Source organism: Eleutherodactylus coqui, chromosome 2, assembly GCF_035609145.1.
Source record: "Eleutherodactylus coqui strain aEleCoq1 chromosome 2, aEleCoq1.hap1, whole genome shotgun sequence".
Classification (NCBI taxonomy): Eukaryota; Metazoa; Chordata; class Amphibia; order Anura; family Eleutherodactylidae; genus Eleutherodactylus; species Eleutherodactylus coqui.
Window position 1 is genome coordinate 131,657,774 of NC_089838.1, and position 17,467 is coordinate 131,675,240.

General features: G+C 43.5%; 1 protein-coding gene across 2 annotated transcripts in view; it reads right to left on the minus strand.

The window, feature by feature from the left end:
- Positions 1 to 3,578: 3,578 nt before the first annotated feature.
- The window catches only part of FGD6 (FYVE, RhoGEF and PH domain containing 6), an 87,407-nt gene continuing 73,518 nt past the window's right edge, over positions 3,579 to 17,467 (minus strand). For both annotated transcript variants that reach the window (XM_066591542.1, XM_066591541.1), the window contains exons 15-21: positions 16,273 to 16,375; positions 15,549 to 15,692; positions 14,839 to 14,941; positions 8,277 to 8,401; positions 6,650 to 6,778; positions 5,448 to 5,596; positions 3,579 to 3,918 (exon numbers count right to left, since the gene is read on the minus strand). In XM_066591542.1, coding sequence (XP_066447639.1) covers positions 3,882 to 3,918; positions 5,448 to 5,596; positions 6,650 to 6,778; positions 8,277 to 8,401; positions 14,839 to 14,941; positions 15,549 to 15,692; positions 16,273 to 16,375 — 790 coding nt within the window. In that variant the 3' untranslated portion in view covers positions 3,579 to 3,881. The remainder of the gene's footprint in view (positions 3,919 to 5,447; positions 5,597 to 6,649; positions 6,779 to 8,276; positions 8,402 to 14,838; positions 14,942 to 15,548; positions 15,693 to 16,272; positions 16,376 to 17,467) is intronic.

Sequence of the window (17,467 nt, forward strand, 5' to 3'; positions counted from 1 at the left end):
ACACCCTGTTTCACAAATTAGCCCCGCCTCTCCCCATTGCAAATAGTGCAGAGGGGCGGAAAGGAGGCAGAGAGGGGGCAGGAGCTCGGTTCCTGCTCCTGGCTCTTCCACACCCCCCCCCCCCCCCCCTGCAGATGAGGACGACGTATATCGGCTCAGCGTGAAAACCGAGCCGATCTACGTTCGTGTGAATGCAGCCCACGGCCGGATTCACACAAACATACTTGGGCAGCCTATTACACATGAAAAATTTGTGAGCACAATACGCAGTGAATATAACCCATTGATTTCGATGGGTTTATTTGCATAAGCAGATTTTGCACGTTCGTTTTGTTCATGCAAAGAAAAAGTAGCATGCTCTATTTTCCTGCTTAATTGCACAGGGGAAGAGCACATATTGAACTAATCACACTAACTGCCCATTTCAATGTATAGGAGTATGTTTTTTGGTTTTTTTTTAACTACACATAAAAAGCACATTAAAACACAAATATGCAACGCCAATTGTGAAAATACATGTTTGTAAATGCGCTTACACCCGTGTGGTCAAGAAACACAGTATTTTACTGTAACCTGCCACGAAATTTGGGCACGCGGTTTTCACAGGTTAAAGACATGTTGCCCAAGACATACAGTTTTACTATAAGGCACGTAGTTGCTCAGTGTTTATGGGCACACTTAGGCCCCTTGTCCACGGGCGTGATTTCGCCGGCGGTAAATCGCCAGCTAATCACGCAGTCTGAAGCTTTCCATAGCGCTGCTATGGAAAGCGCCTGCCCCCTTTCCACGAGCGGAGAATGATTGCGATTCTCCGCTCGCGGTCGGCAACTTGCAGCATGCTGCAAATTGACGCAATTTTCCACAGTCAGCCTATCTCTCAGATAGGCTGATAGTGGAGATCAGTCTGCCGGCTCCTGCTCCTGGACGGCAGCTCCCGCCGCAGAATACCGCAACACCCGTGGACAGATTTCTAATAGAACGTAACATAAATTTATAATTAAAGTAGCAAAGTGTTTTGAGAGAGTAAGGTATATACACTGCATTTAAAAAGGGAACCTGTCATCACCTTTGATCCCCATAAGCCAGTTATGGGGCTCAGAGGTGAGGGAATTGGGAGTGCGGGAGCTGTTTCATACACTATGGGAGAGTTCACACACACAGCCATCTGAAAAGAATCACGCTGTGCGTGCGCACGCCAGCTTCGCAGGGACACATCACATGAATGGGCTACCTGATGCGTATGAAACAGCTCCTTGGACTACCTGTTTCCTCACCTTTGAGCCCTTGAATGTAGTTTAGGCTCAAAAGTGATGACAGGTTCCGTTTAACTCTTTCCAATCCAGTGTCAGACATTGAGATTCCCCTGCATAGCTCCGATGTCGGGCGAGGTCCGACATGTTTCTAACACTATGCAGGACACAGCTCCGATGTCGGAGGCTGTTCTGTATATTACACTATGCAGGACAGGGCTTCATACTGTAATATAAATATGCAGAACAGCCTCTGACATGTGCTATACACATTGTAATAGAATGCTTCTGTATGGCACTGTATTGCAGAGACAAATAATTGGTTGGCTATAACCAATCATAACACGTTAAATTTTCAAAAACTTGCTAATAAAATCATGACGACAGTTCATTTTTATGTGGTTCTGTTGAGTAATTTCAAAGAACCCAACGCGTTTTCCAACCCAAAATAAATAGGAGCTGGGGAGCGTTGGGGTGGAAGGGAAATTGGATTGCAAAGGGTTAAAGGGGTTGTCCAGCCAGAAACATTGCATGTCATTACTTCTGTTTGCCCATTTCCATGCACTTTGTAATATATATTGTGCATGGAAAATGAAGCAAACAGAAGTTTTGGACTTACCTGAAGGGGTGCCCCCCCCCCCTCTTGTGTTGCTCCTCCGTCGTCCCTGGTTACAACAAGAATCTTCTCTTCTTCTTGTCGGGCCGCAGCAGCTCCTGTCGGCGCGGGAACGAGCCTCTTCTCATCCGCGCATGCGCAGTTCTCTCTGCAGCCGGGACCGATATACGATCTCCTTGTGTGCAGGGGGGGGGGGGGGGGGGAATGGAAGAGCGAGGAGCAGGAACTGAGCTCCCGCCCCCTCTTCGCCCCTCTGCACTATTTTCAATGAGGAGAGGCGGGATGGGGGTGGGACTAAGGCACACTCATTAGCCCCCGCCCCCATCCCGCCTCTCATTGAAAATAGTTCAGAGGGGGCGGGAGCTCAGTTCCTGCTCCTCGCTCTTCCATCCTCCTCCCCCTGCACACAAGGAGATCGTATATCGGTCCCGGCTGCAGAGAGAAGAACTGCGCATGCGCAGATGAGAAGAGGCTCATTCCCGCGCTGGCAAGAGCTGCTGCGGCCCGACAAGAAGAAGAGAAGATTCTTGTTGTAACCAGGGACGACGGAGGAGCAACACAGGGGAAGGCACCCCTTCAGGTAAGTCCAAAACTTCTGTTTGCTTCATTTTCCATGCACAATGTATATTACAAAGTGCATGGAAATGGGCAAACAGAAGTAATGACATGCAATGTTTCTGGCCGGACAACCCCTTTAAGGCTTCCACTGTAAGTATATTTTGCCGTATGGTCGCATCCATCACCTATACGGTTCCCTTGTAAAAAAAAATAAAGTTTGTATACAACACTTTTTACATCTAGGAGGTAGCTGGCGGCAGCTTCTCCTTCCTACTGAAATAAACAGGCAGGTCAGTCAACCATTATCAGGTAGCTTTAGTCTGGCATTGGATATGGTACCAGGAACTCCGAAGCCACAATGTTTGTCACTATGCGCAGAACATCCTATTTGTTTGTCTTTTGCAGGGAAGTCCAGCACAGTACATTTCATCTAACTTGAGCTTAAGGGAACCTGTCGCCAGCTTGGAGCTGGTGAAAGTGATGGCATCTGGGAAAAATATATTAAAAAGAGTATACCAAAGCTACTTTTATTACAGACCATAATGCAGTCATGCCTTGTAGAATAGATTTAATACTTCCTCCGCTCTATGTAAATGAACCCTGAATGGTCCAATGGTCAAACAGTCTCTGTTCAGGTCCACAGTACCCTCCAATCCCTGGACAGTTTTCGTATTATTGACGAGCATGACATCTACATCATCCACAGATCCTTCCAAACCTCAGGCATGTTCCATAGAACCACGGTCATGTGTGGAAGACTTAATTGAATTTTCCCATAATAGGGCGAGGAGATCTGCACATGCACCGGTCCATAGTTGCGCAAGACTTTTACGGGTCTTTGGATTACAAAGGAGAGGTCGTCCAAGTCTCCTGTCAATGATACATAGACTGGACGGAGATTGGAAAGCGCTGAGGGCAGCAGAGGCAGTTTGAATCGTTCAGAGTTCATTTACATGGAAGGATTAGAGCTACATTTTATAAGGTATGCCCACGTTTAGGGCCTAAAAGAAGCTTTAGCATATTCTCTAATTTATTTTTCCCTAGATGCCATTGCTTTCACCAGCTCCAAGCAGGTGACCGGTTCCCTTAATTATGTTAAAACCAGATAAAGTATTAGTGTTTGTTTCTGCACATATACACAAAAAGTACACTCATGTTCTTCAAACATTTATGTAAAATATAGTATGTATAAAAACTTGGACAGTCCAATAAAATATTTTGATATGTACAAATAATGCCAGTCTCGGGAAGGAAGGGGGAATCTGATCTATTGGTAAACTTTTGATGGAGCCAAAATTAGCTATTTAATAAATAATATGTACACACGTTTCAATAAACTAATATACAAAACGTTAAAGAATGTAAAATCGGGGTATAATGAAATGTGGATATGTCCAAAATAACCCCAAACATTATGGCTGACTGTAGTGTTCTTGTCATAAGATGACATGTTGGTATTATAATACTGTTCCCTCTTGAAATGCTTCAATCCACCTAGGGCAGAAAAGACAAAAAAATACAAAATGTCACACTTTATTTCATCATTGAAAAAGTCTCCATAGCTCCATTGTTGCCATTATGTAAATAGATTTTAGTTCCCTTTACCATCAATGTATTTTATATGCAGATCATTGCCATGGCAACCAAACGGCTCCCCGCAATCACATCGCCAGAGGGCTGCTCGGGGCACTTGAAGTCCGATCAGTGGGATTTGCCTGTTGCAGGGAATAGTGGGATTTAATGGGTTAACAGCCATGATCAGCATGGGCGCTGATCGTGAGTGTTAGACCCCATTTACACTGAGAAATGATCGCTCAAAAGTCGCTCAAATGATAGTTTGAGTGACAGTTTTGAGCAATTATCTTTGCATACTTTATAGTAGCTAATTAGCTACTATAGAGCTATGCAGGCGCAGCGGGACAACGCTGCTATCTCTCGCCGAACACTACAGCTGTTCTGCATGAGCAAACAGCTGTAGTGTTTCTGTGCTTACAGCCCTTGTCCCGCTGTGAATTCACAGCAGGACACAGGCAGAGAGAATCTTATCAGTGCAGCCAGCTGATAACCACCTGCTCCCCTGATAACAGCTGATCGCTCAATTCTAGCAAGCTAGAATTCAGCAATCAACGACTCATGCGCGAAGACTGCACGATGTCCCTGCATTTAGACAGAACGGGAATCGCTCAAAAGAATCTTTTGAGCGATTCTCGTTGTGCCTAAATCAGCCTTAAGCTATGAGAAACAGCCAGCACCCACCTTGTATAGAGCAGGATTGGTTACCGACCCCCTTCCATAGAGACCCTGCACGTGCAGGACATAATTATAGTTTCACTCACTGCTGGCATTTGCAAATTGAATATGATAGTTCAACACAAATTATAATATATATACTGTATATATATTATACACACACACACACACACACACACACACACATAAATAAATCAGATTGTATTCAGTTTCCATGTACCAGCAGTGAGTAAAACTAAGGCCCTACTGATGAAAGCGTATGCATGATATAACTACCAATTCTCCAATAGGGAAATAATCTTTTGTAGTATACTACTTCTCAAGAACACTATTGAATTAAGAATTAATATTGTAGCCTAAAGGCATGATTAATGTGTGCCACAGAGTTTTTTTGATACAGTATTTTAATAATATTCTCAGTGAAATATTGCAGCTTGGTATATTTTCAGTGATTTCCCATCCTCAGGATAGGCAAACAGTATTGAAGGGACTGCGGCACACTTAACAGGACACGCTTGCAGTACTCAGAACGGCCACTATAAATATGGTGTTCTCAGTATAAAAAGGTTCATGCTCAAATGTAAACATTGAAGAGGCTGCAGCACTCACCTGAGCACCCTGACGCCTTCAACCAGCTGATTAGTGGGAGTCTAGAGCAGCAGACCTGCTCTGGACTCCCATCTTATATAGGTGACATAAGTGGATTGCAGGATGACAATTGATTTTCCTAGAGGATATAGAAGACAGTTCCGCAAGATGGTAAAGTAACATACCTTTCAGTAGTATGCACATCATCAGCTCTGAAAGCATAAAATGAAGTGTTTTTGTGCAGTAGATGAATGACTTTATTTTCATTGCCATCTTCCTTTACTACTTGAACTGTAAATCCCAGAAGGGGTTGGCTCTCCAATGCTGCAATGTCCTAGAATTATACAAGAACATTTCCATTTAAGAATGTGCAGTTGGAGGTTTCTGAGTTGTAATAGTTAGGTTTCCATTTTCTGGAATAAAACTTTTGAACTTGATAGAATGTGTATTCTGTATATGCCCCTGTCCACCATGTCTTTGATAGTAGTCACCCAGTTATGCAATATATATCTCCTACCTTCCTGGTGTCAGCGATGTCATTATATTGGGCTGGCTAGATCATTTCAATAACCAGCCTCTGTCCGTGTCATGGCTAATGGAGAGGCAGAAAGGGTCCTGGCTTAGTTATTGAAATGAGCCAGTCAGTCTACCACCATCAAGCATGTCATCAACGCTAGGAGGAGGAACGAGCTCTATACCAGGTGACTTGGTGTTGGAACTGGAGGTGTCAGTAACACTGTACCCAGACTGGATTCAAGTATATTTCTCTGGACAACCTAATTAAATGGTTAAATTTAGATAGCATAGAGCAGAGAGTAAATTAAGAGATTCCCAGCTATCCTACTGTCCTTCTGCCTTGTGTCAAAGGTCCACAAACATCTTTTTCTAGGTCCATGAGAATGGTTGTTGATGCAGAGTCATCAGGGGCTCCCTTGTGCGTCTTCAGCTATTAAACCCCAGTTGACACAAGATACGCTGCATGGCCATTATGGAAATTTGTCAGACTTCCCCACTGTTGTGCTGCTGGGTCAGTTGGCCGACTGTAGCACACCGATGCCGAGATAGCAGATGTGCTACCAAACACTAGCCTGTCACTGTGTGATCTGTTGGATGACTGCCCATTGTTCAACTAGTCTTAGTACACTCTTCATACTGTTTGGAAGCGGCCAACAAGTGTGACTATTCCATAAATACCAGCACCACATTTCTGGCCACCAATAATCTGCCTGTGGTCAAAATCACGTTTACCCATGACTGTCAAATGTAGCCTTCTGCTGCACAGAGGAGATCCTAATGCAGTGATCATTCAGTGCATAAGAAGTGAACTGCTGGTCCTTCCATGTTAGTGTGTATAGAAAAGGATACATAAAACGAAACAGCATCTTACCTCGCTAGCAGCGTATGTGTATAGGACTTTGTTTTTTATGACAAACCACAGCTGTTTCCAAGTCTTTTTGTTGCCCTTTGATCTATGTAAGTAACCACTCATTGTGGAGTCTTCTGTGCTGGCTGATACCTGAGAATAAATATACCAGCATTATTGGAGCCCAGAAATTTCACTCTATGCATTTCATATAGAACCCAGTTATGTTCCGTACATGCTGTAGTTACGCTGTACACTAACTTCTGATTTTTACTATAACCCTTCTTTCAAAAGGGGTTGTCTAAACATGAAAATTTATCTCAAACAGGTCCCCATGGCAAAGATAGACTAACTTAAACTGCCTCTCTTGGTTCCCCACTGTGTCCAGCTTTGAGTTTCCTCTAAGACGTTTTATTTGCAGGCTGCAGCCAATCACAGAGCTCAGTGATTGAGGACTGGGGTTTGTGATTGGTTGCAGTAGCCTCTGATGTCCCGTTCATAGCTTGCTGCAGTCTGTAAAGAATGTCACAGGGTGACCCGCAGCTGCCGGTAGGGGACAAGCTGGGAATTGAAAAAAGGGAGCATTAACCGTTTTATTTTTTTTTAGTGGGGGGCATGGAGAACCTGCTTTAGGGCGCATTCAGACGACCGTATATCAGCTGGGTATTCATGCTGGCCGCTATATGGCGTCCCTCTCTGCAGGGAGAGGAGGCTGGAAGAGCCGGGAGCAGTGCTCTGAGTTCCCGCCCCCCTCTGCCTCCTCTCCACCCCCCTGCACTATTTTCAATAAGGGGAGGCGGGACAGGGCAGAGCTAATTCCCCAAACTTAGCCCCGCTCAATGCACTGCTCCCGACTCTTCCAGCCTCCTCCCCACTCTTCCAGCCTCCTCCCCCTGCAGAGAGAGACGCCATTTATTGGCCGGCGTGAATACCCGGTCATCTGAATGCGCCCTTACACATAAAAGTCTATTTCAGAAATGTCTCTGTTTAAGTATGATTGTCAAGACTACAGAGTATAAATGGCAGTGAACTCAGGATTAAACACAATTTAGACTTTCAAGTACTTTGCAAAAAAATTGAGAAATTCCATAAAGCTATTCTCCCATATTATGTTATTAGTATAATAATACCTTCTAATATAGGTTGACTGGGGAATTTTTAAATGTCCAGCTTTTTCCTTGAGTTATTGTCACTAACTGTAAATTTCTATCTAGAGGTTGCAAATGGGATCCAGGCTACAGACAGTTGTAAAATAGCCTGCTAGAGAGGTTGCCCCATTGTACTTGCATATCACTCCATCTTCTATCTGTTCTAATTAGTCCACCTTCTGATACACCACCAGCAAACAGCTGACTTTGCTGAGAATATTTGCAGTAGGCTGCTCATTTACACAGCATCGGCTACCTCAAACATAGCATTGCATGCCAACTATTCACATAGTTGTCTATCCATGTTATATAAGGATGGAGTGAGGAGCACCCCTGTATGATGTCCATATGGTCTAATAGGACATATGGGAAGATTTTTTGGAGACAATCCCCTTAATAACAATGTGCTTGTGATCTGATCAACAAAAGGAAACAATCAGGTCAAAAGTGAAGAGAAAGTTCTACAAAGTGATTTAAAGTTTCCAAAATATAAACAAACTTACTTTAAGAGCTGCAGGGATTTTCTTTTGCTTTCTCCCAGATGGAATACTATGGAGCACCGTTGATAGTGTGCTAGAAGGAGACTTGTGGTTTGCAGGCAAGCCTATCTTAGCTATGTACTGGTTATCTATGTAGAAAACAAAATAAGGGGATAAACTACAGAGATGCAGTTAAATGTGCTTTTATGGCAGTTTTTCATTTTTTTTAAAGCCAATGCGGAAAGTAGTTTCAAAAGGAATTGGAGATGTAAAGGAAGGCATATGCATTGGTAAACTGTGGCGTTTTGGTTTATTTTTAGCAGAAATGGAGACAAAAAAAAAAACAGGAGACGAGTATGACATGTAAATATACCCTAACAGACAGATGGAATACAGATGCTTCAGAAAGAACCCTGCGTGGGTTGAAGCGTTGTGGAGTTTTATTATGCTGGATTCATAAAGTTCACTGCTGTTCTTTTCTGCTATTCCTGGCCACACGGTCTCTTTTGGATTCTTGGACTGTGGTGTGCATCCACATTTATTCCTGGTTACAGATGTGGCCATTTAGGATTAACAATGTTCATTATTAATACAGTACATTATGAATTTCATCCTAAAACAGTACTTTTATATCCTTTCATATCCTTACAAAGGTCTTGTTACAGTCCTTTAAAATATAAGCTGCAAAGGCCCCTTAACCCTTTCCAATCCACTGTCTGACGTTTAAAGACATTAGGATTTAAGGCTGTACAGCTCCGATGTTGGAAGACGTCCGTCGGGGTTCCCTTACTGTATATTGCCAGCCTCTCTGCTGTCAGAGCCTATCCAATGTGTCACCTCATGCAGTACTGGCTTTAGCCAGCAGATAGCGTCATTGTATAACAGCAGAAAAAGAGTAAGCCCCCTAGGAAAACCAGGATACAAATTGGATTGGAAAGGGTTAATATATACCTGCTATAAAGAGTTTGGGTCTACTCAGACAATGCAAAGTTAAGTTGTGATTCTTCAACCACTACATCTGATTATACCTAAACTGCCTCTCGTGCAATACTGACCGAAATATGCAATTATATTGAAAATAAATGAATTCACACTAATGTTCTGTCTTTCTTTTCTCTAGTTTTATCTCCGCAAACATAAAAGAGTTTTAAAACAGCATTAAAGCTGCATGATGTTGCAATCTTTGACCACAGTGTGCATCAGCTGGACCTTAGCCACTATATGTGGCCTCACCTTAAAGCTTCGCGCATACAGCCATATTTAGAAGCGGTGTTGAAGGGATATTCCCAACTCAGTTTTCATAGCCGAGAGGGGAAACCGCTGACATGGCTATTGGCCACCCGGCTGAAGCCTACAGGGAGAGCCAAGCGCTTTATGCTAGTGGAAGTAGTAAAAATAGAGAGACACAAAGTTTATCAATTTTGGTCTCGCTACAGCTGCATACACTTACTTTTCTTTGACTTTCTGTGATGCACAGCGTTTAGAACATTTTTTAAGCTCCATCAGTAATCTGCTATCATATTGGATTCCGATCGGCTTTAGCGGTGTCCTTCCATTACTTTATTATCTTGATGAAAGTGTTCACCTTGCTCTTCACTAACATCACCCAAGTGACAATAAAACTAGAGCACCTTGATACTCATTTTACATCCAAGTAATTGAAAACTCAAAAGCAGCTCCTCCAAAATCTCTTAGTAGTTGTCAGCTTTCTTGTACCCAAGGAAATTCTGCAGCACATTAGAGGAAGCATCCCAAGCTCCAGCTCCTGCCACATTCATTGTTGTAACAAAGTGGGCATCCCTGAGGAGCGTTCCTATCTGAGGTCCATCAAATATTTCTGTCTTTTTCTTCTCAACACTCGGACTTGGAAAGGTTAAGGACTCCTGTCCACAGGCGATTGTGCACTGCATTCACCGCAGTGATAAGCCGGCCGCAGGGAACACAGTGAACGCTTTCCATAGTGTTACTATGGAAAGCGCAGCCCCCCTGTCCACGAGCGGATAATCATAGCAATTCTCTGCAGTGAGCCCATTTGTCAGATAGGCTCACCACGGAGAATTAACAGTTCTCTCCCCTGCTCCCGGGCAGCGGAATATCACTAGCAGTCTCCATTGGGATCAAAAGCTTTGACAAATTGCTTCATCAAACCAAGTTTTATGTACAGTGGGGAAATACAAAATTTTTTTCCTATCAACCAGAGGATCATTAATGATGTTTTTGTCACCAGGTGTCAAACTGATTCTTGGTGGCCATTCCTTTCACATCCTTTGGTCTGCTGTAGCCCTACTGCCCCAATAGCACAAGAAACAGGGGTATTTTGTGCAACCGGCCTGCTGGCTCAGCAGTAAATTCACCATTTTTAAATCCACACAAATTACCCATCCATGTACATGAGATTTCATCCTCTCTAGAACAATCTTGGTGCTGGCATATTCTTTCAGCTTTTTTTAAATTATTTATTAAAGGGGTTGTCCCGCGGCAGCAAGTGGGGTTCAGCACTTCTGTATGGCCATATTAATGCACTTTGTAATATACATCGTGCATTAAATATGAGCCATACAGAAGTTATTCACTTACCCACTCCGTTGCTGGCGTCCCTGTCTCCATGGCTCCGTCTAATTTCGGTGTCTTCAGGTGTTTTTAGACGCGCTTGCGCAGTCCGTGCTTCTGCCTGGTGAATGGGGCCGCTCGCGCCGGAGAGCTGGTCTGCGCGTCGTCATCGTAGCTCCGCCTCCGTCAGTGTGCCGATTCCAGCCAATGAGGTGGCTGTATCGGCAGTGGAACGCAAGGAAGGAGAAGAAAATCCACGGTGCACCATGGGAGAAGATCCGCGGTGCACCGTGGGAGAAGACCAGCGGCGCCATCTTTAAAAGAAGAAGCTGCAGAACGCTGATGCAGGTAAGCGAAATGCTATTTTTAAAAACTAACCAATGCTTTCTTTTTAACAAGGCAGAATGCAGGGGTAAGTGAAAAAAAAATTTTTCGATTTCGCCGCGAGACAACCCCTTTAAACATTTTTTATTTGGATTTATCACTTTTCTTATTTAACAGAAAACTAAATAAAAAACAAAAAGCGTTGCAACCTCACCCCTCCCCCTGGAGTCTCTCATGTATACAATATATAGATCGTCCAGCATCCTGAGTAAACAGCAGGAAAATTAGTCCATGGAATTTTCCATCCTTTCAGATTATTTCTATAACTTCATCCCTTTGAGAATAGTCAGTTGTACTTTCAATGAGCTCAGTCCACACTTCAGTGGATAGTGTACTTTACCCATCCCCACACATGTACAACAACTTTATAACTAGAGATGAGTGAGTATACTCGGTAAGGCACATTACTCGAGCGTGTAGTGCCTTAGCCGAGTATCTCCCCGCTCATCTCTAAAGATTCGGGGGCCGGCGGGGAAGGGAACGGAGGGGAGATCTCTCTCTCCCCCCCGCTCCCCGCCGCAACTCACCCGTCACCCGCGCCGCCCCCCGAATCTTTAGAGACGAGCGGGGAGATACTTGGCTAAGGCACTACTCACTTGAGTAATGTGCGTTTGTGAGTATACTCGCTCATCTCTATTTATAACCTTTGCTATTGTAATAGAAACAGTCAACCAGATATATAGATTTATTTTTTTTGTTTACAGTGTAAATCAGAGAGTGGACCTCCTATCAGTTCAATTTTGGTCAACGCCACATCATATGTGTCAGTCCTGCTAGTTAAAGGGGTTGTCCCGCGGCAGCAAGTGGGTCTATACACTTCTGTATGGCCATATTAATGCACTTTGTAATGTACATTGTGCATTAATTATGAGCCATACAGAAGTTATCAAAAGTTATTCACTTACCTGTTCCGTTGCTGGCGTCCTCGTCTCCATGGTTGCCGTCTAATTTTCGCCGTCTAATGGCCAAATTAGACGCGCTTGCGCAGTCCGGGTCTTCTGCTCTTCTCAATGGGGCTCGGTGTAGCTCCGTGTAGCTCCGCCCCGTCACGTGCCGATTCCAGCCAATCAGGAGGCTGGAATCGGCAATGGACCGCACAAAAGAGCTGCGGTCCACGGAGGTAGACGATCCCGGCGGCCATCTTCACCGGGTAAGTAAGAAGTCACCGGAGCGCGGGGATTAAGGTAAGCGCTGTCCGGTGTTCTTTTTTAACCCCTGCATCGGGGTTGTCTCGCGCCGAACGGGGGGGGGGGGGATGAAAAAAAAAAACCCCGTTTCAGCACGGGACAACCCCTTTAAGTTTCACAGCAAACACATAAAGGGCTATTCCTTACCCCTATATTAGTCAAAAAGGCTGGAGTACAATATACTCTATGTATCAAATATATTTGTGACAGTCTGTGATTTGCTTTCCTGTTGCCAAGGAAATTCTGTAGCACATTAGAGGAAGCACTCCAAACTCCAGCTTCTGCCGCATTCATTGCTGTAACAACTTAGAGGCCATCTGCAAGATTTCATACCAATGCAGGCAGGTACTCGCAAAAGGCAATACTCGCTCGAGTATTTGCCCTTAGCGAGTACGCTCGCTCATCTCTAGTGCCATCCAAATCATCTTGATTAAATTCACTCTCCCTATTACCGATGGAGGCAGTTTTCACCATACATCTAGCTTCTGCCTAAATTTGAGCAATAACAGGTCTAAATTTAATTTAATAAAATCTGTGACATTTCTTGAAATATTTATTCCCAAGTACTTAAAAACGGTTGTACAAATTAGTGGGGCTTGGTCAATATGGACCATTAGGTCAGGTTTATCTACTGGCAGAATTACTGATTTATTCCAATTAATACCAAGACCGGAGTAACTTTCTTTCATATTTACCGAGTGCCCTACTGGGTTTGATCTCTACTTGCACCCCAATCTTTAACTGCCTGATTTTTCCTTTGGCTGCTGTAAAGAAAATACGGAGATGCCAGAGGTCACCAGAAAAATATCTCTGCATATCCTTGAGAATAGCTGGTAATAAAAATAAATTGAGCTATGTAGTAACAGGCTGCAATTATGAGCAATGAAAATGTAATATTACTGGTAAAATCCATGAAAATGGGGTATGTTGAGAGCACAAAAACTTGATGTGATAGAGCAAATTTGAGATCAGATTTGGATTCAGCGCCCCAATATTAGTGTAGAACACCTCTAACTTTCCCTGCCAGTGAAATAAATTTGGTTTTTGTTTACCGCTGTAAACATTCAATGTAAACTTGGCCAATGATTGAGCGACAAACAAGAATTTGTTTGCTTCTCATTCATTGTTCATTTTACGTAGGCATAAAAATAATTGGTCACACATCGTTGCATGTGAACAGCGATCCTTTAGTCGTTCACATGCACTGGTACAATGAATGTGAACAAATGAATGATATGCAAGTGAAATTGCAAACAATGTAGCTGCCTGTATAAACAAGCTACACAGACAAGCGAAGTATCGCTCATTGTAAAAACAGCCATAAATCCCAGTAGTTGTGAGTGCCAAACCCTGGCCATGTGGAGTAATTGAATATTTGTAGTTCTTCCAAGAACACTAAGGCTGGGGTTACACGGGACGGTATTCCAGCGGAATTGCCACACCGAAAAACCGCAAGAATTCTGCTGGAAGAGCGCAGCTTCAAACCCATGGCCTTCAGCCGCGGGTTTTGGAGCGGTCTAGCCGTCAGCATTCCGTTGCGGCTTTCTCACCCCATAGAGAGGAGAGAGGCCGTTGCGGAAACTAGAAAAGAACTGACATGCTGTGGAATTGAATCAATGCCACATGTCAGTTTTCGTGAGGTTTGGCTGCAGCGTGTGGACGAGATTTTTGCAAAATCTTGTCCACTTTGCGGGCTAATCCCAGGATTAGGAGCTGCAGTCGGAATTGCCGTGCAGACTTTACGCCTGGAAAGTCCGCTGCAATTCTGCTCCATGTGAACTGAGCCTAAAAGTTGGCTGGGCACAAGTGCAGAGATGATTAGTGAGAAATGCACAGGAAACAAGCCTGTCATTTTAGCATAGTAAGAGTAATTGAATAGGCAAAACCCAACTCCTTGTGGATACCTGTAGTATTAAATAATGGATTTCATGCAATGTTGATGGTAGTTGAAATCACTGATGCATCTCTTTAGCTACAGTAAAGGCCCCTTTACACCAGCAGATGATTGCTCAGAGATCGCTCAAATGACAGTTTGAGTGACAGCTTTGAGCGATCATTTTGCATAAACTATTAAGTAGTTACTCAGCTACTTAAGTACTAATTAGGTGTGCAAATGAAGCCTTCACTGAACAGTGCTAATAGGCCATGGCTATTATCTGCACTCAGATCCTTTGTTCTCCATGAGGAAACAATCCTATCAGCACTCCCCATGGAGAACAACAGATAAGAGTGAACAACGATTTTTAGGTTGGACTGAATTTAAAGTTCAGCTAGCAGTGCATGAAAAGTGCATGATGGCCGCGTGTTTAGACGCAACAATTATCACTCAAGCGATTGCTTTTTAGCGATTCTTGAGCAATCATCGCTCCGTGTAAATTGGCCTTTCAGACTCATGTCTATGAAACCAATAGTAGCATAAAACACAAGGAAGACTGCAATAAATAAAGACTACTGGCCTACAGTACCTTGCTTCTGGAGTTCTTGAAAGCAGTGATCACACACACGTGCTAAGTGATTCTTCAGATATTCCAGGCTGTACTTGTTTGTTGAGCAGGCCTGACACACAATCTAAAAGCCAAGTATATGACATGATACTTTTAGCAGTTGGACAATCCTACAATACATTACATTCCTGATCCTAATCCCATATACGCTACAACGAAAGCTTGCATACAGAAACTAGTTAGATTTGTGAGTAAGTTACATGACCAGGAATTATAATCAATCAATGTTAAAAGGGAATCGGTCATACATGCTGTCCAAACTGCAGGCATGATGTAATGGGATCAGGAGGAGCGGAGCAGATTGATATATAGTTTTATGGGGAAAGATTCAGCATAACTTGTTTTTTACTCCTGAGTAAAACAGTCCAATGGGTCCTATCAGTGATTGACAGCTCTATGTGAATGTACGAACATCTTAGTCTGCTGAAGTCAATCACAGACCTTAGCAGTCCATCACGGAGGTCTGTGATTGACTGCAACAGTCTGCCACGTCCTGTCCACAGACCAACTGCAAGACGTAAACAGCCCCCAAGGACAGAATGGCAGATTTAGCACTGGAGCTGTGGGGGCGCAGGACATGTTAGCATATATTCTTTTATTATTAAAAAAGAAAAAATAATAATTCTCAGAACCCCCTATTAAGCAGTTGAATTCAGTATAACAGAACATACCTTTCCACATGCTCTGCAGTGATGTCTTCTCCAAGTCAGAGTAAATTCACTAGTACAGATCATGCACATGGTGGCTCTGCCATCAGGGATCCAGATAGGCGCTTTTGATCCAAGAGTATTATCTCCTTCCTCCTCTGGATCAGGCTGAAAAAAATAAACAGCATTTTTGTTGGGTTAATACTTCTATATTCAAGATATTTTTTTCAGGATTGTTTAATGCATTTTATACATCAGCAAATATACTGATCTCGAATGAATATTAATTAGCTGTATCATCCGGCGCTGCACACTTTCAAACGTAGGTATTCTAAACCAGCGGTCCCCAACTCCAGTCCTCAGGGACCACCAACAGGTCATGTTTTCAGGATCTCCTATGGTAAGAACGCCTGTGGCAATGTCTGAGGAACTGCCAATAATTACATCACCTGTGCAATTCTGAGGAAATTCTGAAAACATGACCAGTTGGGGGTCCCTGAGGACTGGAGTTGGGGAACATTGTTCTAAACTAACTGAACTGATCCGTATAAATGACAGACCATTATAATATAGTGTCCACAGCCCAAAGGACTCGACAGGTTATTTAACAAAATAGATTATTAGGACCTATTTAATCCAATGTGTGAAATTATAGACTATATACTCGGCATCAAGCTTATCTTTATTCATAAATAATGAAAAACAGGTCTTATAAATCAGAAAACTTAAACTTCTTTATCCGACACACCTCTTCCAGACTTTTAGTGGGATTGAAGGTAATTTTCTTTTTGGCATAAGCCTCTATTGCTGCAGAGATGGCATCAAGCCAATCATCTCTCTCAGTAGCAGAGCTGTTAGAAAGAAGAAAAAGCTTCATTAGAATTTCTTGTTTTGACTAAAAACCATACTCTGGCTTTTTCAGAGGCCAAATGCTTCAGATATGAAATATGCGCCACTTTCTTAAATGACCTATTAGATATTTGTATATATTGCTGTGCCTTGTCTTCACTCTTTTACGGCCAGTATTGTGCTTGGACAAAATGACAGCTTTTTTTATTCAAGAGTTAGACAAGGGCTGCACAGCGCCATCTGGCCATTCGCAAGTCACAGTAAAGACCCGATGCAATGTCAACGTCTCCCCATGGAAAACAAGGCAGACGACATTCTTTTGACTGTCATAAGTCTAATATGATTGGCTTACTAGCAACAGGCACAAGGACAAACCCAACTTGCTATTGGTTACCACTGTATTATATTTACACATTATTTTAAGGCCTCATGTCCTCGGGGACAGATCCGCAGCGGGTCACCCGCACGCGTGATCCGCGCCCCATAGGGATGCATTGGACACCCGCAGGTAATTAAATACCTGCGGATGTCATTTTCCCATGAGGCCTGGATTGCGTGTGCGGGAAAACACCCGCAGCATGCTCCATTTTAGTGGGGGTCTCCTGCCGGGACGGCTCTGGCAGGCTTCTATTGAAGCCTATGGAAGCCGTCCATATCCGTGGCATACCCGCAGCTGAATTCCTGCTCTCTGACGCGGGAGTGTGGGAGAGCAGGAGTTTAAAAAAAAAAAAAAAAAAAAGGAGTGCACGGTGCATGCGTGCGGCACGCCAAGCACATCCGCCGGGCCGAAGAAAGAAGATCCGGCCGCGATGGAGGGCAGATCCACAGTGTCTGGACAGGTAAGTAATGTTTACTTTTTAGCCTCATGTCCGCGGGAAAGAAGGGACCCGCTGCAGGATTCTCCATGAAGGATCCGCAGCGGGCCTGATTTTTCCCGTGGACATGAGGACTTAATGTATAGTTTGTTTCTGTATTCTATATCCATAAACATAGTTTTGATAAATGAGACCCTGCCTAAAAGAAAAGGCTTGCCTATTGCCCATAGCAACCAATCAGAACTCAGCTTTCATTTTACAAGAGCAGTCTCTGATATG